The 23644-nt window shown below is 38.7% G+C and overlaps 1 protein-coding gene across 3 annotated transcripts in view; it reads right to left on the bottom strand.

Moving 5' to 3' along the window:
* Positions 1-1573: 1573 nt before the first annotated feature.
* TTC39B (tetratricopeptide repeat domain 39B) overlaps positions 1574-23644 on the bottom strand; it is a 152105-nt gene continuing 130034 nt past the window's right edge. For 2 of the 3 annotated variants that reach the window (XM_028518753.2, XM_028518745.2), the window contains exons 16-19: positions 21798-21906; positions 13523-13640; positions 11073-11189; positions 4810-7988 (exon numbers count right to left, since the gene is read on the bottom strand). In XM_028518753.2, coding sequence (XP_028374554.1) covers positions 7898-7988; positions 11073-11189; positions 13523-13640; positions 21798-21906 — 435 coding nt within the window. In that variant the 3' untranslated portion in view covers positions 4810-7897. Of the gene's footprint in view, positions 7989-11072; positions 11190-13522; positions 13641-21797; positions 21907-23644 lie in introns of all 3 variants that reach the window. The other variant, XM_028518736.2, reaches the window with a different exon arrangement.

The following is a 23644-nucleotide window of genomic DNA, read 5'->3' as shown; positions in this document are numbered from 1 at the left end:
CATGTAATATTTGGGTAGGAACAATTCTTGGAAATGATCACAAACGCAGTAATTACTGGCTTAATTCTAAATAGATTTGCAGTCAGTTCTTTTCATGTTATTTTTGGCATGCCTGCTGTAGCAGTAATGTTGATATAACTGGTTTCTCAGAAAACAAGATTTGTGACAATTTGCTGCCTTCTGCCACAGAGACAATCTGAGCCTTTCAAAGTAGGACTAAAAATGCACACAGATCTTCCACTCACAGCTGCTTCTTGTTTAACAGTGTCAAATTTTCTTAATTAAAACCTCAGATTATATGGTTGGCTTCCCCCCCCCCCCCCAAAAAAAATCTCAAATGACACTCTACCTTTTAGATATATGGAAGTCTGCAAAAAGCCAGATAAGGTGGACCCTAACAGCTTTTATAGGACAAGCTTGCTTTTAAGTTTGTGGTTAACATTATTCATCTATATCCCACATTCCTACCCATGGATTCCACAAGGCACTCTTTACTCTTTATCCATTTAATATAGTCCTCCTCAGGTTTTTGTTTTTACAGTAGCTCTAGTTGGTTTCTTTACTTTCAATTGAAAGGGTTATAACTAATATGTTCCCAGATCCACAAAGCTGCTCACGCCAAAAAACGAAAGACAAACGTGAAGGCAGGGAACACGGTGGGAAGCCTTGGCGGACCCAGCCCTCGTGGGATGTGGCAGAGAAGCTGTGGAGCACACCCATCTCCTTTCTCCCTGAGCCCACCAGCTGGGCTGCATTTCTCTGCCCCTTTTGCCATTAGGCCAAGCAAGCAGACTGAGCTGGAACCAGTGGAACGTGAACGGATGGAGTGCATCACCTCCCTCACACAGTCCTTCAGCAACTGGATGCAGAAGAATGGTGAGCTTCACAGGCATACATTGAAGACGGCAGAACCACAAGACTGAAAGAACCTCCGTCACTGAAACACAACATGCAAAGCCACCCCCAGGTAGGAGCAGCTGGTCTGTGACAGAGGTTCGTTTACCTTAACTCACACAGGGGAGGAGTGGGGAAAAACATTTTATGCTGGATTAGCCCTTTGTGGTTCTTGCATACCCTCTTCTTTGATCCTCCTGAGAACTGAATAAAGTCGTGGAATCGTCCCCGTTTCACAAAGGGTTAGGCAAAGTCCGGAGAAGTTGCTGGGAAGGGGGTCACACGCCACTGCCTAGCCAAGCGCAGCCTCGGACACAGACCTCCTGATTGCCAGAGACCAAATTTTTGTCCACTATGTTACAGTGAATGCTAAAGATTCCTCCTTAAACTAAATCTATTAGCAGCTAGTTGAAATCCTAGAACTATTAAATAATTTTTTTAAAATGAACAAGGCACTCCTCCCTCAAGAGAAGTGTACCCTCCCATTTATCTCTTCATGTCCAGTGCTCAGCCAAGAATGTGGCATAAAGGGCCTTCAAAGGTTTGCCTGTAAATGTGTTAAAAAAAATGTCTTCCCAATAAATAAAATTTCAGGTGTACATATGCACTGCAATTAAAGATCAGCAAAATAGATGTGTGCAACTTCCCCTTGTATAGACAAACCAGAATAAGACTGTACTTCCATCAAGTGTAATTTATTTGAAGAAAAACTCAAGTGCATATTGTAGGCAAACCAGTGGGAGCAATATGAAAATACAGAATTCTGAGAATATCTGGCAATTTAAATATGCTCCTAATAATGCAAGATATTCTTGTAATACTAAGGAACGAAAAATAAAACTTTGACTTTCAAGTCAAGATGATTTATTTGCACTTAACAATACAACTTCTAAGATGATATCTATTTTCAAAAATGTCTTAATGTTAAAAATAGGCTGCAGGGATTGTTATCTTCATGATGAAAATCTGATCTCATATCAGCATTAGCTTACAAATCACAGATGATGACACTAACACAAAATCAGCAAACGAATACTCACTGGGAACACAGTTTTATATTAAAAATATCAGAATTTCACAGTTTTCTTCTTCCTTCTTGACTTATATTGATAAAATGCTTTTATAGCTACAATCTAGTTCACTTTCTGGTACCAGTTCCAATGCCTACTTGATCAGCAGATGGAGGCTACTAACACATTCATCTTACATAGAACTCACGCATCTTCAGTTTCTAAAAGTATCTCACTCTGTGAAACCGTGATGGCTGGGAGTGGAAAAGAGAGAAGACTACATTCAAACATAATGAGAAAAAGTGAGACAAAATGCTGACAATTTTTACTAATAAAACACTGAATTATCAAGCACATACAGGTTGCTTTGATGAGTCAACAGGAAACCATACATCAATTCACAAAACACTATGGCCTCTACCTACTTTGGTTTAATTCAAACAAAAGTGAAAAATAAACATTACCAAAGATTTTCAAACACCCCACATAACAAGGTAACATGAGGGTTTTTAGGTGACTAGATCACAAGACAGATTTATTTTGTTTGTGTGTTTTAAGGCAAAGAAAAATTCCCAAGTACCTACAAAATAAATTTGCTTTGGAAATAAATTTTAGTAATAAAATAATACTTTTCACTTATTAAATATATATTTTGCTTTTACCTATGACTTAGAAACTTACATCAAAAAATTCAAGAGTTCTAATGAACATGTGCAAATAAATATTTTAAAACACTAGTATATAAATAAGTCAGCTCATATTCATTCAGGTATCTGAATGTCAATAGGTAGCAAAGGGGAAAAATAAATAAACTACTCAGTTACAAAACTTCCTCTAAGACATCATGAGAGCGCAGAATTGCTGAGAACTGAGGGATTTTTCTGGACGGCACCTGTCAGTGAGACACACGCATTCTTCTGTGAATCTTCGTGAAACAGAAACCAACAGCACTGTTTTTTAAGACTAAACAAATAGCCTAAGATTTCCAATGTTTACCATAATCTCTCTCTTCATGTAAATCATTTTCAGAACAAACAAACAAATCACTGTAGAGAAAGCAACTGTCCACTATAAATAATTAAATCACTTCAGGAAAAAAGTGATTAATGAGAACTGTTAACTCATTTGCTATGCCCAAAACTGCCACCGGAACACTTGACCCCAACAATGACAAGAATGAAAAGATCTGTTACAAAGCAAAAACATCAGCAAAATGGAAAGATGACCCACTGAATGGGAGAACACATTTGCTAATGATATATCCAAAATTTATAAAGAACTTATAAAATTCAACACCAAAAAAACAATTCAATTAAAAAATGGGGTAAAAGACCTGAAAAAACACTCCTCCAAAGAGAACATACAGACGGCCAATGGACACATGAAAAGATGCTCAACGTCAGTAATCATCAGAGAGATGCAAATTAAACCCACAATGAGATATGTCACCTCACACCTGTCAGAATGGCCATCATCAGTAAATCAATAAACAATCCTGGAGAGGAGGAGAAGGGAAACCCTTGTGCATTGTTGGTGGGAATAGATTGGTGCAGCCACTATGGGAAAGTTACAGAGTTACCTCAAAAAATTAAAAATGGAACTGCCTTATGACCCGGAAATTCCACTTCTGTGAATATACCCAAAGAAACCCAAAACACTGATTCGAGAGACTACATGTACCTGTATGTTCATTGCAGCATCATTTACAATAGCCAAGATCTGGAAAGAGCCCAAGTGTCCATCAATCAGCAGATAAGTAGGGGGGAAAAACAACTGTGGTACAATTACACAATGAATTACTACTCAGCCATAAAAAAGAGGCATGGATGGATCTGGACAGCATTCTGCTAAGTGAAATAAGCCAGTCAGAGAAAGACAAATACCATATGATTGCACTCTTATGTGGACTCTAATGAACAAAATAAACTAACAAACAGACTCATAGAAAACAAGAGACTGACAGCTGTCAGAGGGGAGAAGGGTTGGGGGTCTGGGTAGAAAAGGTGAAGGGTTTGAGCAAAAACAAAAAACAAAAAACAAAACTTCATAGATATAGGCAACAGTACGGTGATTACCAGAGGGCAAGGAGGGTGAGGAGAGGTAAGAGGGCATACAGAAGATAAATGGTGCTGGAAGGAGACTTCACTTGGGGTGGTGAACACACAACACAATACACGGATGATGCAGTATAGAATCGTACACCTGAAACTTGTCATTTTATTAACCAGTGTCACCCCAATACATTCAATGTTTTAAAAAATGTCTGCATGATTTCTGAAGCAGGGAGTCATCCCTTTTAATTGAGAAAGACATTCCAGCATTACAAAATAATGTAATTCCTTTAAAACTGAAATGGTGGGTAATATTCTTTAATGTGCACATTTTATCCAACTTCTCTGGCTATCAGTTGTTACACTGAGACCACTTTTTCCCCCGAAGTGGTGCCAGACAGACTGATAATTAAAAGCAATATACTAGAAAACATTAAGTAGCAATAAAACAGAAGTTCCCGCCCTGGCATGCCAGCATCCTTCACACTCATCTTTTAAATGATGAGTTTCTAAGAACTACTGGATGAACACACAAAAGTATATTGTACATTAATATGCAACGAGTCTTACTTAACGAAGCTTGGTATTCAATATCTTGCTTGAGTTTTCCTAGTAAATACCCAATTTGTAGGAATCTGCCTGAATTCTGTGTTAGTACCCACAACGGGGTGGCTACTCTGGTTTTCCTGTGTAGTCACACTGCAGTGTAACTGCAGCCTACACAGAACGGGGCACGGACGCCCTCTAAAGTGAGACCCACATACCCTCTGGATAGGTCAAGCCAAGAACCTGCTCAGTCTCTTCAATCCACTGAACAGTCCTGGTACCTACTCTTTCTGTAGCTGTGACAATGTAAACAGACTGGCATGGACTTCTCCCCCATCAAGGGCAGAGAGCAACTGCTCAGCACAGAAGATATTCTCCCTCATGAAAACTTCTAATGTGTCCTTTTCATTTCATTGTTTCAAGTTCAACATTCTGAAGCAACTAAATTTAACAGAAGATATATAAAAGACAAAACTGCCAACAATGAGAAGCAGGAATTGGGTTTCACAACAAGCACTTTGACAAATAAAGAAAAATATGTAAATTGGTCTGGGGGAGGGGAAACAATCTGGAGAAAAGCCTGCACTCGTTCTGAAAGAATAATATAAAGTATTGTCTATTTGCCACTTGTAAGCTATTTTCTACTTATCTATCTGTATTATCTATCTGTATTATCTGTACTAGCTCTGCTAAACTACAACTTTGCAAAAGAGATGGTTACACTGTTGGATTGTTTCAATGATTTAAAATCTTCTTTGAAGCTGATTGATCTGGAATTCATCTTCCTACAGTTTGGACCTACTCACAGAAGAGACAGAGAATCAATGGACTCCATTTTCCTATGAAACTTGGGACCTTCTTGTATCCAGAGGAAGCACAAAAACATTAAAATATATGTCCATAAGAGAGCTGATGTAGTTAATCTTCCATTAGTTGTCAAGCAGAAGTCACGCCTTCATTGTCACCATCCTACAAAACATAGCCTCTGTTTCAGACTTAAATTTATACAGCACCAATCAGAACTCTGGTTCTCCATTTAAAAAAAAAAAGGCAATTATACCAAGAACTACACAAACTGTCAGACACATTGGCAGCCCAACTCTACCACATATGCCCCTCAAAACATTAGATAAAACATTGTCACTTCAGTACTATTCTACACAGAACAGCCTGAGTCACAAAATATCTCCAAAAATACAATATGAGCTGATGTTACAAGAAACCAATGTCACCAAAACATCTTAAACATGGCAGGCAACAGATTAATACTTGTAGCGTTAGGGATGTTACAGCACTTAAAATCCCACTGGATAGGTTATCCGTATTACCAGCTAACTATAAAAAGAATAGGAAGAAAAATAAGAAACATAAGTGATATTTTAAATAGATGAGTTACTTTTATATTTGTTTATAATGCAGAGCTAAAATAAAATAAAAATAATCAGTATTAGCTTAAATTGTGTGGGTGACACACAATTTATACAAGACACAAGCTTTATACCAGAAAGAGAATTTTTTACTGGCTTTTGCTCTGACTTGCAGCTTCTCACAAAAGCAATGTGGGTGTCTGTAAAAAAAAATAATGCTACCAAAGCTGTTCTAAATAATTGACAAGCTTTTTTCAAAGTTATATAAAAAATAATTATTAAACATATTTTCCACTACTAGTTGTGACAACAGTTTATTTTATTTCCTCTTTTGTCCGGACCTACAGTGAAGTTACACAGTTTATATTAAGAGCACATACTGAGATCTTCACCATACCATCCGCACGGGTGGTACTCTGTTTGAACTGGATTAATATCTTCCACTGGAAATACATTCTCAGTACCGGTCGAGAGTTGTTAACAGCTTAACGAAACCAAGGCAAACACCTGCTGAGGACAGGCTCATGTAGCAGGAAATAAATTCATGACCGGGGCCACTGTCAGCACCACACACATGAGTAAACACAAAGGTGATGACTTTCTGCACGTCAGGGTCTGGCAGGGATGGGCTCCTGACTCCCAGTCTGGGGCTACTTCTGTTAAACTGCACAGGCTTTTATGGCAAGTTATTCTTCAAAACAGAAGCAGAAATAGGACAAAACCCTGATTCATTGATCACAAATTTTTTTCTTCATTCTGGATACAAGCAGGTCCTTAGTCACAAAAGATCGTATTTGGGGGTTTGGGGGTAGAGACTGTGAAGACCGCAAACTAAAAACATACTCCGAGTGGGAGTGATTTGGATTAAACATTTAACATTGTCCACTGCAAATGAATACCTAAAATACTGATGGTTATAAAACTGAAGGAGACCTTGGTAATCATCTGTTCTTCTTCCATGTCCCCAATAAGGAGAGTGTCGGGGTGCAGAGAGCAGGGGGCTCTGTCAAGGTCGCTCTGGTGGCTCGGAACCGGCAGCAGGGCCGGGACCACAGAGTTGGGCTCTCTTCCACTCAGTGTCTTGACCGTGTTTCCAATTCACAGGACCAAACATAGCCCAGGTATTTACAAGGAGCCATCACACTGCTAGAGAAACTAGGAAATTAGATCTCGCTCACCAACATCACGAATGTAAAAATTATCGGTATTTTATATATATGTAAAGCAGCAGGAACTTTGCTTTCTCTAAGAAAAATAATCAATGTATATATTTGAGGCTCTCACTGCTAAGGATAATGTCTAAAATATAACTTTTTCTTCCCTTTACACACTTTTTAAAATTTTGTTATTATAATAGGCTTAATGAGTACATTCAAAAACAAGACAGTCTCTCATAAACGTCACCACTTTTAACTTACATGAAGAATTAAAAAAACTAACAATATGCCACCATCTTTGCCAGACATGGGTCTTTTTGACCTATTAACTACATTATCCCATCCCTGTTCGCACCCACTGCCTATCTTTTTCAGGAGTCTTCAGAAGGTTATTAAGCTATTTTGAATGTAACTGATTTTATTTCCCCTCTGAAATTTAAATACTAGGCAACAAAATAACTCTTAAGTTTAACTGACAAACAGATCTAAAAATGGCTTAACTTGTAAGCCATGTGCTACTTAAACAGTATTAATTTCCATACTAAAAAAATAAATAAATAATCTAATTAGACTTTGTTGTACCTTTGAGTCATTTAAAAGACTTCTTCACTCTCCAATTTAAGTCTAATATGAAATTCTTGGAGAGGCAAAATATAAGAATTTTCTAGATAGTACTGACCGTTATTCCATAGGGAAAAACAAACAACTTTCACATAGAACAACAGTAAACCACATAAATGATCGAAAATATTGATTAAAAAATTAATTTTTTGTCTCTCGTTCACAAGATCACTTTTCCACTTTAATACAAGGTCTAATCTATAGCAGGTGTTGGTGTTAATGGAGGGGAAGTTCCATCCTTTACGTCCTCATCATTCTGAGGAAGGTTTCCTCCAGAGGTGAAGAGCTGCCTGAATTCTGAAGTGCAGTCTAGACTCCATGGAGTAGTCTTTGTAGTTGTTCCTAAAGGCAAGACCAATAACATTATAAAATTTCTTGTACGTCAGGGCACCGCCACCACCCTCCCTTGTCCTCCCATCTTCATCTGCCTTCAGACTTGAATATGTGGAACAGTGGGTGTTGTTAAAATGTAGATTATGTTCTGTGAGGAGAGGAGGATGCCAATATTCTTTAATCCTAGATGCTTGCTGGTGATGACCTAAAAGTCACAGTTTGCACACCAATGTTCTGCTTCATCACCAACCCATTCACAAACACAGCAAGGTTACGAGGAGGGTTTGACAATTTTGTGAGCTACTCTTAAAAAGTTGACCTCCTTTTCTAAACTGGAAATGTTAAAGCAACCTCAGATAAACATGGCAAACATGATCAAGCACAATCCCCACAAAATTTACCTTGAAAACTCCGTAAAACAACAACCACCACAAAGACAGCGGGATTCCTTAGTGATAGCAAAATTACTCCAGTTTCCACAAGCAGGTATCATGGTGTGGCCAATAATTATTGTGTGACAGCGTTAGAAAGGGCCAGGCCATTAAAACCCACAGATTATATAAAAGTTTCACTTAGACCATTCATGATTCTCTTTGCTAGAACTGTCAAGAAGGGTCAGAACGGAATGGCTCCAACCTCAGGCTCCTGCTTTCACACTCTGCTCTGGCCCCTGGGTGAACCATGACCTCTTTCTTTGCAGCGGTATTTGTTTCTTTCTGTAGCCCTTCATTTTATACAGGTAATAAGTACTACTTACTGGTAAACCTGAAAGGATTATTATTCACCATAAGGGTTATTATTCATAAGCTAAATAAACATCTTACTAGAGTTCACCAAAGGATGTAATTGAGTGTTTTCCTAAATATCTGGCCACTAATTTTGGCAACTTTGCAAATGGAAACTGCAGGCAGCTAATGGTCTTAAAACCATTGGGAGGTCTACTTATGCACCATCAGCACTGGCTTGAGTTAGCGGTGACTTGATCACACCGGTCTTGTTTCTTAGTAGTGAATTTAGACTACTCTTTTATTTTCATCATTATAAATTTGCCTTACTGTGCATTGCTTAAGTAACTCTAAATATGACCAAATAACAAATACTTGGAACAACAGTATTTAGAGTTCCTAATTTTCCATCAGCTAAATTTGATGACACATACATGTCAGTTGAAATGAGTCATTATCATTCTTAACAAATTAGCTTTAAAAGTGATTTGTTTTCTTATCTCCCATTAAGAAGAAGGGGGAGGAGGAGAAAAAGAAGTAGAAGAGGCATAAGAGAAGGTAGAAAGGCAAAAAGGAGAAGTTAAAAAAAAAAAAAAAAAAGACGGTGACTTTCTTGGCTCCACCATGCTCCTGAAGCTTCTGCCCCCTTACCGTGTTTTATTCACAGAGAAACATCCTGAAAGAGTTCCCTAAATAGCTGGCTCTGCTTTCTCACCTTACTTGCCAAAGTCACCAATGATCTTCATGTGGTCAAGTTCACTTCTCTAGTCTCACCTTGCTTGACCTCTCAGCAGCTACCTTTACAAATGACAACTCTCTTCTTTTGAAACACCTTGTTCACTTGGCTTTCCTGGATGTGGTTCTGACTCAATGGCTATTTCTTCCTATTCTCATTGTTCATTCTCATTAAAATGATAGCATGCCCCAAGGCTCTGTGCTGCACCTCTCTCTCCCTCCCTCCCCCTCTCTCCCTCCCTCCCTCCCTCTCTCTCTAGTAAGTTTCCCAAAACAACCTCATCAAGTATCGTGGCTTCAAATGTCACTGTGTCTGTGCTGGTGACTTTGAAATCTGCACACTTGTCCTTTTCTTTTCCAATGAAATCCATGCTTCCACAGTTGGCTGTCAACTTACTGTCTCCATGTGGGTACCTAGGAGGCATCTCAAAATATCATGGTTCAAATAGAAATTGGCTTTTCTCTGTCCCCAAACCTGCTCCTCTAAGCATTCCCCATCTCAGTAAAAAACGTCATTACCGATCTAGTGGCTCAACCCCCAATCTAGGGGTTACATAACTGGCTTCAGCAAGGAACATTCTCCAGGCAGTCTCCTGCTGACTGATCTCAGGACTGGCTTTAATTATGCAATTAATTACCGATACCAATTCCTCGAAGAAACCTTCTGGAATCAACCCCATCTAAAACAACAGCCAGGTAGTCCGTATCAGAGTGTAAATCTCAGCAAAGCACATTCCACTGCTGTGGTTTTTTACTTGCTTCTTTGATAGCTCCCTTCAACTAAGAGAACAGGAACATTGCCTGTTCTTGTGCAGCTGTCTGTCCAGAGCCTTTACTAGGGCCTTGGCACATTAGAGGTACTCAGTGAATACTTGCTGAACTTGAGTAAATGAACAAACAAATGAACCACAAAGTGACTGATGGCCTAGAGCTAAAAATGGTGTTCTTTATCCACTGCAAGAAGTGTTCAAGATGAACAGACCACTGGGTTTGGGACCCGCCAAGGGGGACATGACCACAAGGCTGTGAGCCACTGTCTAGCAGAAATGATGGAGTGCTTTGCAATTGCCACAGCAGACAAAAAGCACAGAGTCCTGGGAAGATTCAAAGGGCTTCTTCAATTCAGTGGGCCTTTAAGGAAAGGAGAAATATGGTTGAATACACCAAAGGTCAGCAAATTATTATCAAAATTACGGCCAAATCTGGACACACCCATTGATTGATGGATGGACTAATTGATTTGTCTTCTATGGCTGCTTTCGATACAGTGGAGTAGTTGCAATGGAGACCTTATACTGTAAAGCCAAAAATGCTTACTATTTTTGGCCCTTAACAGAAAATGTTTGCCAACCTCCGATCTAGGACAGACTAGGTTAGATATCTGCCGTACAGAAGCCCACAGTCACAACATCTGTAAACAGTCACGGAGTCAGGCATTCAGAAGGCTGGAAACAGCACAGTCACAGCAGAAGGCATGGGCATACGCTAAGCATAAGTTAGCAAAGGTAACATTGTTACTAAGTTTCATTCATGGGTTAACTTTTAGGTGTGTACATACTGTCACTGTTATTATAACAGCTGCTGACCTCCCTGCCACCAAGGCAAAGGAGGAAAAGCTGTCCTCACCACTCACCTCGCAGTTTCCAGAGCCTTTAAGGCCTTATCAATCTCCCCTTGGCTTTTGTACAAACACGCCAACTCAAACAGAGTAAATGGCACGAGGTAGTGGTCGAACTTCAGTAGCCTTTCACTACAACAATGAATGAAAAGCAATTAAGTCTTAAGAAGGTCAACAGTAAAAATAAAGAAAAAAAAAAGCAAAGCAAGTCTTAACAGAACAAGAAAGGAATCATTCTTTTTCAACATACATATTTCCCCATTTCTCATAAAACAGGTGCTTAGCAGCACTATTATCAGAGAAAAACAGTTGTTTTACAAAGTTTATTCAAAGGATCTCATAAACTATGGCAATAAATAGTATGCTTTTAATATATTAATCTCTTATTTTATTCCTTAATGTATACTGGACCAGCACTGAGGATTGTTTATTGCCTCTTAGGTATATGAATACATGCAGATCTTCCAAGATTAATCCTGAAAGGACAAGATCATCCTCCTGAAATAAATGTGTTCCACTTAAAAATAAGAATGCTGAATGCTATACTACTATTTTGCTAGGGTTCACTTCAACTTGTATTGTTAAGTCTTATAATGCTAAAAAAATGTCAGTAAGAAGTGGTCAATATTTCTGTTTTCGGCAATAATATAAAAACCCTCTGACGATAAAACATCTAGAAGCATTAAAAATGTATGAACAACATACTTTCAAATGCACAGCTCAGCTCACGTGAATGTAAGAAAAACTCTCGAACTGTAAACAAAACAAAACCAGAATTCTGAGTGTGTGCGGGATGCCCAGGCAGCCCTGGGGTCCACTTCAGTCTGAATCACCCAGGGCTTTGAGTTTCAGTGGCCATGACAGAGATGAGGCCTTGGGGCCACACAGGACAAGGGGTCGGGACTGAGACCTGTGTGTGAGTTGGGGCCCTTGAAAGGTCGCTGCCTCAGAGAAAGGGCAGATTAGGAAACACCCAATCTCTGGCACAGGACAAAAACATGGGCAGTTGGCTCCTTGGCCTGTGCTCTTGGTGGGAAGTGAAAACACATGCCTTTCACTAAATTAATAATCAAGAGGCCTGTCCTCACATGGATTTGCAATTTAAATTTACATTGCCCCGAGGATCCAAGAGCCTCTAAGCAATGAGATAAACATGAATGTGGTTCTGGGCTGAAAAGTGTTTGGGTCACCCAGGAGGAAGAAAATCGAAGTGACTTCAGTGAGACTCTTCCTCATTCCTAGTCTCTAGGAGTCTCAAGATAAAATGTCAATGAAGAAAAACTCAGAATCCAAAATTATAAAACACAAAAGCAAACAGTTCACTATCGTTTAAAAAATAGCACAAAATGTAGTCCTTTTAGTAATCCTTTTGATCCTTGTAAAAACACTAATAAAACAGAACTGAACGGATATGTCCTTAACCTGTTTACTAAAAATAATAAGTGTATTACTCGTTTGGGAAATAGAGATGGTCTTATTCCTCCTTACATAAGAACACCAGTCCTACAGTCTCAGAAAGGAAATGGGTTGCCATGGGTGGAGAAGCATATGATGTGGAACAGAGGCTGTCAACTGGCATTCTGGGGCTGTGATCTAGTCAACTGACACTGCTTTAAAAAAATTTGAATCAATATTTAAAATCAGAAGATTTTACATAAAATCTAGAGTCCAGGCTTTTCATGAAAAATTGTAGGGATTATTGCCACTGGGCCTACACTGTACAGAGCAATAACCAATTAGAGCTAAGGACTGGCTGCCTTCTTTAGAGAGAACACATGAGCTCCTGAGTCTACAGTGCCCACCAATCCCTTACTCCTGCCAGCACTTGGTGAGGCGTCTTGTCTGGCCCCTGTAGATGTTTGCACTTATGACTCCAGATATAGAGAAGAAAGCCAGGTATCTGAACCTTGACTCAACTCTCTGCTTAGCAAAGAAGGACACCATCAATGCAGTTAGAGGGGGGAAAAACCCTCATGTGTTTACAGGAGAAACCTTTTGCCAAATGAGAAGCAGTTATGGTGTTCACCTCATGTCTTTCTTCCCTGCCAAATTATTACCACAATGAGAGCAAGTCTCTTTACTCAACTCTGAATCCCTAGGACATAGTACAGACTCTAGCACACAGTGAGTGCCCAAATATCTGTGGACTAAATAAATGGAAAAACTAATACAGGAGTCAAGAAAGCATCAGAGGGTCAGCACATTGCTGCCAGAATGTAGTTAGATACCTGTCAGCTTAGCCATAAATCTAGTTTTGTGTGTTAGCTTTAAACATGAAGTTCAAATGCACAAAGCCATGCTTCCCTTAGATTATAATTTCGTTCTCAAAGAACAGAGAAGACACAACTGGATTCTGTTTCTGGTAACAGCAAGCAAAAGGATAGCAGCAAGAGAAACTACTTTCTCACAGTAATCCCCCGGAAGACACTGTCTGCACTCGGGTTGGTGCCCCTGCTTGTTTTTACCTCTGGATAACGTGACTGAAACACAATTCCGCTTGCAAGGGCCGCTGTAAGTTCTTCAGGCAGCATCCTTTCAGCAGCTTCACCAAGCACTCATCATCCACCATGTAATCGCTGAAGTCTTACAGCAAAACAAACAAAAATAACACACAAAAACAAAAACAGTTTTTTAAAACCTTAATTAAGAGGTAAGAACTGATAATAGCTATTAGGTTTCAGAGGAATCATTTAAAAATAAGGAAAAGATTTTTAGCATTCCCTATGCCTCACTAAACAAAATACAATAAAATTAAATTAATAGAATATTGAATTTACTACATTAGTTTAGTACACTATTTTACTAAGGGTTCACTTCGTTCTCTTAAACATTTTTTTCAGGGGCTCATATTCTGAGTTATGTGGCCTTAGTAAAACAGCAGAGTATCTGAACTTTAAATAAAGTAAGAGCTTTATTAATTCTATAAAAGTAAAACCATGAGGAGCAAGAAGGCTGCCTCCTCCTGTGGTTCTGGCTTCTAATTGTGTTGGCTTCATGCGGATGAGGATAGCACTTCCATATGGAGAAGCAGATGGCCTTCTACCCATTAAAAATTCAGGAAGCAGAATGCCCTCTCCAGATCATTATGTTTATAACTTATCAATTCTCCCAGGCTGTGTTCTTTTGGGAGGAAATTATATCATAAAATTAGATAAAAAGGTTCTGAAGTACATGCAGGTACCTCAGGTCCTCACACACTTCTAACTGCTTGGGGCTAATGGAAAGGCTTTCCTTTCACCATTCTCCCTGTGGAAAATGACTCTGCCTCCTACAGCCCAAGGCTGTGGGATATGAAACAGAAGGAGCCATAATGTGTGTGACATCTATGTGACAAAGGTAGCCATTTCACATCAACCACTTTTGAATTGAGGGGGTTTGTAAGTTTGGTGCAACTAAGAAGTCATTCCAAGACAGACTGGTAATTTATTCACTTCAGGCTATGACAACACGGGAGGGTGGGGGTCAAGGTGAGGGAAGGCCCTGCAAACCAAACTAATGAGGCCCTGGGAGCCTCTCATGCTGAAGCCCTCCTGCTTTCAGAACAAACCTCAGAGAACACCACTGGCACATGCTGGTGTTTTAGTGTGCTTGTCTATGGGAGGTTAACGGTGCTACATAAGCAACTAGAAGAGGCCCCTTTTTCCCCAGGTGCCAAAAACAGCTGACAGTCACCTCTCGCTTCCAAGCTCTAATATCTAATAGGTCATTCACCAAGAAAATCACAGATATCAATACCACATTTCCTTTCCTATTACTTAAGGACCATTATTTCTACCAAAAGAAGAAAACCTATTCATACTTCTAATCATGGATACTCATTGAAAATATGCAATCAAGAAGAAATATGCATTCTAGACATCTTTCAGGCCTAGAACCAAACCCTTAGGGTACATGCTAGATGCTAGTTTTCAGTATCATTTTTGTGCATTTTATTGAGTTCTGTGTAGGACTTTCAAGACAGTCTGTGTTATCACAAAACGCTGGCACTCAATGAATGGTGATTTTTCTGAGAAGGGCAGACATAACATCATGCAAAGCTCCAGTACCAGTAAAGCCGCATTTAGCTTTTATTTAGATCATGAGTTAAGAATATGGAAAACAGGTCCAAAACACCAATATTCCTCCAAAAACCTTAGAAAACAAAACCATTAATCCTTCAAACTACCGAGCACTATTTGTCAGATGATTATTTTCTCTTAAAATGTTATGTTTACCATGATTCTCGGCTCATGGGTGATTTCACGGATGAACATTTTAAGTTTCCATTTTACATTCCAAGAAAGCGCATTTTCATTACAAAAGCTCTGCACTTAATAAAACAGAGGGTAGGTGGAAAGAAAAGAAATTTGAGGCCCACACTACAAAAATATCTACATTGAACATTTTAGAAGCTAGTTGAATACTCCAAAGAAAAATATTGGAAATAGATTTAGAAAGTGAAAAGCATAAAATGAACAGCACTCTTCCTTTTATGTAACTCTCATGTTCTGCCATACAATTTCACCAAGCAAGTTAAGCACAACTAAGAGTCAAAAAGAGCTACTGTACTAAGTCCTAACTGCATGCTGGAATTTAGTTAGATTTCAAATGAAACACTAATGGAATTAGCAGCAAACACTGACTCCAGTCATATTACACCAAGTATTTTCCTCTCCTCAAACAGCATTTCTCCTTGGTGTCCGGGACAGCCTCTCACAACTACGGCATTGTCAGAATAGGATGTCAATTGTACACGTTCCCATCTTTTACTTTAAAGACACTTGCCAAAGGTAGAAACAAAAATACATTCAATTACTAATAAAGAGGTGGTGAGGAAGAGGGGGTAACTTCAGGTTTACAACTTAATTCCATTTTCCAAGTTTGTCCATTTCCCCTCATCCTGAAGGAAAAAAAAATCTACTCTAAGGTCATAAAAACTGGGGCAAGAAGAGATCTGGGTGTTGGGTAATCTTCCTGCATAAAACAATGGACTTGGAAGAAATCATCATAGATTTTATGTGTAACATCTGGCAAAGGGGTTCTTCAGAAAAAAAAAATGGCATTTTTTATCCAGGAGAAGACATACAAAGACAGAATTTTACGAAGTATGGTGTGTGTGTGTCTGAGCTTCCCCTGGCCCTGCTTAAATATCTCTAAGCCTATCATCTCAACATGCCATTAAAAGAGGAAGGAACAGGGGGAGACAGTGTCTTGGTTTTCTAAACCTCTACTGCATTTTACATGCATTGTCTGATACCTATATTACCCCTTGATTTTCCCCCCAATCAATGGAGGGGCAAGATAAACTCAGGGATGGGAGGACAAGGGCTCACTCAAAGGGACCCTTGAAGAAGGGAGAAAACCCAACAGACCTTCAGGGCTTTTTAATATACAAAGGCCCCACTCTGGTGGTACAGATTAGTCTACACTAAAAGGATGGACATTCGAACATCAGGATTTATTCTACCAAACCCAAAGCCTTTTCTTTGTAGAAACAGAAAAGCAAGTTGGCCTACTTTTCTGGGAGAAGGAATATACTACAAATATTTCCACTTAATAAAAAGGGATTTTCCTTTACTTTCCAGTTTTCATATATCCACTTATTTAAAAAGTGTTCATTTTTCCATTTAGTTTGTGAATATGTGGAAATTAATCACAAATAATTTCCTTAATAGCAGAAACAAATGCTTTCCCTGCCTATCATAATGCTACATCTAGCAGAGAAATCTAAGACTGTTCAAATGAGCAATCTCATTTTTAAGGTGAACTTACATTTAAATTAAAAATTATATGACTTTGGTTTATTTTTCACTCAAAACAAAATATTTTTTCTTCTTGAAGTAATTTCACATGAAAAATGGTAAAGGTCACCTAGCACCCATTAAGATGACTACTACCACAAAAACAAAAACAAAGCAGAAAAATAACAAGTGTCGGCAAAGAAGTAGAGAAATTGGGACACTTGTGCACTGTTGGTGGGAACATACAATGGTGCAGCTGCTATAGAAAATAGTGTGGTAGTTCCTTAAAAAATTAAAAATAGAAATGTCATATGGCCCAGAGATTCCACTTCTGGGCATATAGCTAGAAGAATTGAAAGCAAGATCTCAAAAAATACATGTATACCCACGTTTATATAAGTACTATTCACAACAGCCAAAAGGTGGAAGTAACCCAAATGTGCATTGATGGGTAAATGGATAAATAAAATGTGTTATATACACTAATGGAAGCATTTAAAAAGAAGGAAATTCTGACATGGTACAACATGGACGTACCTTGAGGACCTCATGCTAAGTGAAATAAGCCACTTATACGAAGACTCCAGAATAGTCACATTCATAGTAACAAAAAATAAAATAGTAGTTGCCAGGGTGTGGGGGTCAGGGAAATGGGGAGTTATTGTTTAACAGGTGTGAGAACGTTCTGGAGACTGCTGGCACAGCCATGTGAACACACTTAGCACTACTGAACTATATAATAAAAATGGTTAACATGGTAAATTTTATGTGCACTTTAGTACCAAAAAATAAAAATTAAAAAGATACACTTATTTTAAAATACTTGGGAAGCTTATCACAACTCTAGGCTAATAAAAACTATATAGGAAATATGTCAGTAATGGAACTTCTAGGACAACAGACAAAGAAGTCTGAAATGTCCACGCTGCAAGTCTGTAGTGAGTACTTATACATACGCTCCACTGGTTGTCTGTAAAAGAGCGAAAACATTTGACTCCTCTTTCTGATCCCTGTTTCTTGAGACTTCTTATCCGCTTGTTTCCCTGGTGCCCAGAAATCAAAGGGAGTTGTCAGTCTGTGAAGATGAACACTTCAATATTTTGGCTTCTCTACCTCAGCTCCAGCTCGTTAGGGGCTGAAGTCTTATAACTTTTCTGTAAAAGGGGAAGGAAAAGTGGACCATGTTTCTTTATAAAAATGCTGCCTTTAATATGGGTAGGTGACATTATAGTAGTCCCTCCTGACCTGCAGGGCATATGGTGCAAGACCCCCAGTGGACATGGAAACTACAGCTAGTACCAAACCCTGGGTACACCATGTGTTTTCCTATATACATACCTATGATACAATTTAATGTGTAAATTAGGCACAGTGAGAAATTAATAACAATAATTAAACAGTACTATTACACTGTTATGAAAGTTGTGTGAATGTGGTCTCTCTCTCTCAGCTGTGCTGTACTCACCCACCTCGTTGTGATGACATGAGATGACACAATGCCTACGCAATGACTTGAAGTGAGGTGGACATATTGGACAAAGGAATAATTCTTGCCTGGGCGGGATGGACCAGGACAGAGCGAGATCTCATCATGCAACTCAGAATGATGTACAACTTAAATTCAAATTCGTACAACTTCGAATTCTTTATTTCTGGAATTTTCCATTTAATAGTTTTTGAGCCATAAGTGACCACAGGTTTTGCCTTTTTGTAGAAGGCAAAACCACAAATAAAGGAAGATTACTTTATTCACCCTCCACCAACAAATGAGCTTTGTATGTGACCATTTTTCTTTTCTTTTTTTTTTTTTTTTTAAACACTCTTTTTTTTTTTTTTTTTTAATTTATTTTTAGGGAAGGAAGGGAGGGGAGAGAGAGAGAGAGAGAGAGAGAGAGAGAGAGAGAGATGTAGGGTTGCTGGGGGTTATGGCCTGCAACCCAGGAATGTACCCTGGCTGGGAATCGAACCTGGGACACTTTGGTTCCCAGCCCGCGCTCAATCCACTGAGCTATGCCAGCCAGGGCTACCATTTTTCAATAGTGGAGAACATTCCACTCACCTGGTCTCCCTGTGACCACCAGTTTCTATTTGACAAATGGCTAATGTGGAGGAGTGTCTGTGGCCTCAGAACAACATTGCTCTTTGCTTTATTGAATTCTTTAACTATCCAGCCTGAAACCTTGACCTTGTTAGCAGAGAAGCCCACTGATTCAGCTTTCATTCTTTCGTGTTTCTTCTGATTGATTGGAATCTTAAGCTGGATTTATTTTAAATATGGAAAGCAGCCTAAATGCTCAACAATACTGAAAGAGTTGATTAAATTATAATACATTAACTCCATGGAGAGCTATGAAGCTTTTGAAACCATTGTAGGGGTTCTTTAGCAACAATTAAAAAGTTTATGATTAAAATAAACTACCATATGATCCAAAAATTCCACTCTAAGTATCTATCCAAAGAAAATGAAAACAATAAATCCTACATATATGATCCCATGTTCATTGCATCATTATTTACAATAGTAAAGACATGGATGGAAATAACCTGTGTTCATCAAAGGAGAAACCAATAAAGAAAATGTGACACATATACACAACAGAATATTATTCAGCCCTAAAAAGAATTAAACCTTGCTATTTGCAACAACATAGATGGACACCTTGAGACCATTATGCTAAGTGGAATAAATCAGATTAAGATAAATACTGTATAATCTCACTTATATGTAGAATCAAACCCCTGCCCCCATGCTCATTAGATACAGAAAACAGGTTGGTGGTTGCCAGGTGTCGGGATGAAGGGGAGGAGAGGTACAAACTTCCAGTGATAAAATAAATAAGTCATGCCCTGACTAGTGTGACTCAGCTGGATGTCATCTCCCACAAAGTGGAAAGTCACAAGTTTGATTCCCACTCAGGGCACATGCCTGGGCTGCAGGTTCAGTCCCAGGTCAGGGCACATGCCTGAGGCAACTGATCAATGTTTTTCTCTCACATTGACGTTCCTCTCCCTTTTTTTCTCCCTCCCTTCCCTTCTCTCTAAAAATAAATTTTAAAAATCTTTTTAAAAATGGATTTAAAATAGTAAGTCATGGGGATACAATGTACAGCATGGTGACTATAATTATTAAGACTGTATCGCACATTTGAAAGTTGCTAAAAGAGTAGATCTTAAAAGTTCTCATCAAAAAAAATCTGTAACTATCTATGGTGACAGATACTAACTAGACTTACTGTGATGATCATCTTGCAATGAATACAAATATCAAAGTATTATGGTGTACACCTAAAACTACTGTTAATCATACCTCAATTTAAAAAAAGTTTATGATGTATTAAATGAAAAAAACTAGACTAATATATGTCTATATACACTACGATTATAACTATAAAAATAAGGCTAGGATGGAATACACAAAACTATAAATTAATTGTGTTGTAGCAAAAACATGGATGACTTTTCTCACTTTTATCAATTATAACTATGTGTTTAATTCTTAAAAATTGTAAAGAGAGCCTAGGCTGGTGTGGCTCAGTGGATTGAATGCTGGCTAGGAGCAGAGGTGTGTGTGTGTGGGCAGGCGGGTGGGGGGGGGCATTGCCAGTTCAATTCCTGGTGGGAGCACGTGCCTGGGGTGCAGGCCAGGTCCCCAGTGGGGGGCACAGTAAGAGGCAACCACACATTGATGTTTCTCTCTCTGTCTTTCTCCTTCCCTTTCCCTCTCTCTAAAAAAAGATAATGGATAAAATCTTTTTTTAAAAAATTGCACAGAGAACCCTCATTAAACACTTCAGCCTCCTACTGCAACTCCAACTACAAAAGTGACCCAAATGAGGCCCTAATCACTGGGGCCACAGTCGCTGACATGTCCCCACTGGAACAGGGTATTGTGCGTGCAGCCAGTGCCCCCTCACAGCCCATCTTTTTCCAGTTAAGAAAAATGAGTTAACCGTATAACTTCCCCTGACTCTTCCTGAATTTTTACATCCTTTTCCATGTTTATCACCACAGAAGTTTTCGTTTTACTTCTGTGGTTAGAACAGTCCAGAGGATAACACCATTATCTTGGCATGTTACCTAAATGATTTGGAGGTTAGCATGTACGGCATGGTTTATCAAAAAAGAAAGCCTCTGTTTAAGGCAGAGAAGAACAAAATGTCAGAGCAAGAGAACCTGGGTATTACCTGGTCTGACGCCAGTCCCACTGTAAAAAAAACCTGAGGCTCAGAGTGAGGGGGTGCGTTTCCCAGAGTCTCACAACGGCAGGGCTAGGGCTTTAAGCCCAGATCTCCTGATCTGCCTTCTACTAACAGGCCAGCTGCTGCCAGGAAAGGAGCCTCCAAGTCAACTGGAGAGGGGCCTCTGGTAGAACCAAAAGTAATGAATGAAAAAAATAAATTGTGATAAGATTTCAACCTGAACACAGTTCTCTGTGTCTGCAAAAACATGACAGCCATGTGAGATCAAAATGTGGCACACAAAGACGCACAAACTAAAATCAGAAATGCACACTTTCCTTGTGCTGCTCTAAAGCTTTACTGCCTTCTCCCCTTTGCCTTTCTTTGGTAACAGACTTATTAACATATAATTCTCATACCATACAGTTGCACCATTTAAAGCATACGACTCACTGAGTATATCAGAGTAGTACAACCATCACCACAATCAATCTTACAACATTTTCATCACCCCCACCCCAGTTCTACCTCCCTTGGTAACCACTAATCTACTTTCGGTCTTTACAGATTTGCCTATTGTCAATATTTCATATAAATAGAATCATATATCATGTAGCCTTTTGCAACTGGCTTCTTTCACTCAGCCTAATGTCCCCAAGGCTCACGCAGGTTTGCAGCATGGGTTATTCCTCCCTTCGTCTCGATCGCACTCACCCGGACACCTGCAGCCCTGGCTCTTTGTCCCCAGGGTGCACAGAGAGCAACACAGGTAGATGTGCACAGGGATGGAACAGGAGGGTGACAATGGTAAAGATTTCCAGGCTTTTACTTTTCATACTTACTTTCATTTTGTAAATTTGCCTCAGCTTTTTCAATTGTTAACAACAGATTTTCAGAAAGGTCTTTTCTTTTGCCCACTATTGGAAAACCATTCCAGGCATACATCATTTCCTAATGAGAAAAATGAAAAGCCATTTGCAACTGTGTGAGGTTATTCAATGTCCTTTATGACAACAAAACTACGAATGTGTATTTGCCTTAATTACTAGGCATCTCATTTGGAGTTTAGTGATATAAATTCCCCCTTGCTCATTTTATTACATGCCGTACGCATTTTATACTGTAAAGTAACTCAATATTATACTATACTATGTTTTTATTGAAAAATTAATTTACTCATTCATTTAACAAATATTTATTAAGCATCTGCTGGTGGTCAATCCTCTTGGAAGATAATCGATTACAGATACAGAAATAAATATAGTATTTTAAACTGATACCATGAACAAGTCTATTTAATATAAATTCTTGCTATGTTTGAGTAAAGGAAAAATATTTTAAAGTATCTGCCAATTATTTACATAAATTGTTTCCAAGGACATCACTGGAAATGAAGATAGGAAATATTTTACTGGGCTCAGGTTCTTTTATACCATTAAAATACGTGGCAGTCCAGTAATGCAATCCAATACGCAGAAAATGTATTCATTCAAAGGCCATATGGCTGAATGACAGCCCTGAAAATGTAGACTAATGATGTATCATTGCAAATTACACTTAATAGGCTAATGGATGAAAATTTTCATTGGACCAAAAGTAAATGTGTTTTTGTTTGAAAATATTTTTCTAATCTTCCTGGTAGTGTAGTTCATATTTTGAAGGATGTGAAATAAAGCAGGGTAATTAGTACCTTCTTAGAAATAAATAAATTTTAAAATATAATAAAGATATTATTTGAACAACCTCTGACAGGGAAACAGTGGAAATGAGGAAAATGCATTTGAGTAGAGTGACAACCAAATCATCTTTACTTTGGAGCACTGAGGTTAGACCACAATGATCACACTGTACCCTTTATTTCACACCTAACAGTTTCCTGTTGCTAACAGCATAACAACTCAATTCATAACTAATGGAATATTTGTTTTAATTAACAATGACCTCTAAATTTTGTTTTTATTGATGAAATATTTTATCAGAAGAAGGCAAGTAAGCATCTGAGATTTTATGAAAAATACAATTTTGGTAAAATTCCTAGTTACCACTACTCAAGTCAATTGTGCACCTTTAGATGTAGAGAAATAAGTGCAGTGAGTTAACCTGCCTTAAGACCCTTAATAATCAAAGCAGGAAATAACTGGCTTATACTTCTAAGGCAGAGAGAAGACTATGGTGCTCTGGAGGATCTTTAGGAAAGTTCTGTGGCACAGAAAGAAAAGGTTTCCAAGCACAAATCAGTGACAGAAATGAATCGGGAATGGAACTAAAAGCTCTAATTGGTAAAATGGCAGTAGGTTCCCACATTAGCTGGGAAAGAAGAACATTTGGTCCTGTTTGTGATTTTCTTCTTTTTCTCTGTGCTCAGATATGATTACAGAGTGGCTGCATTTGGTCTCTCACAGGACAGAATATCCTGCCCTGGTGGTGGTGCGCCCTGAGGTTGGTCATCTGATGCAGGGAGCACCTGGGCCTAGGTGCTACATGCCCACCCACCAGCTCTTGTTGTCTGGGAAGGGCTGCAGTTTTCTTTCTCATGGCACACATAAATAGCCCCTCTCACTCAATGATCAAACAATAAACAGCCCAGTGAAAAATCAGGGAAGTATATGAACAACTCACAAAAGAAGAGAGAAAAATGAATAAGCACATAAAAAGATGTTTAACTGTACCAATAGGGAAATGCAAATTA

This window comes from Phyllostomus discolor, chromosome 3 (genome assembly GCF_004126475.2).
Source record: "Phyllostomus discolor isolate MPI-MPIP mPhyDis1 chromosome 3, mPhyDis1.pri.v3, whole genome shotgun sequence".
NCBI classification, from domain to species: Eukaryota; Metazoa; Chordata; class Mammalia; order Chiroptera; family Phyllostomidae; genus Phyllostomus; species Phyllostomus discolor.
This window is presented reverse-complemented; position numbering and strand designations above follow the sequence as displayed.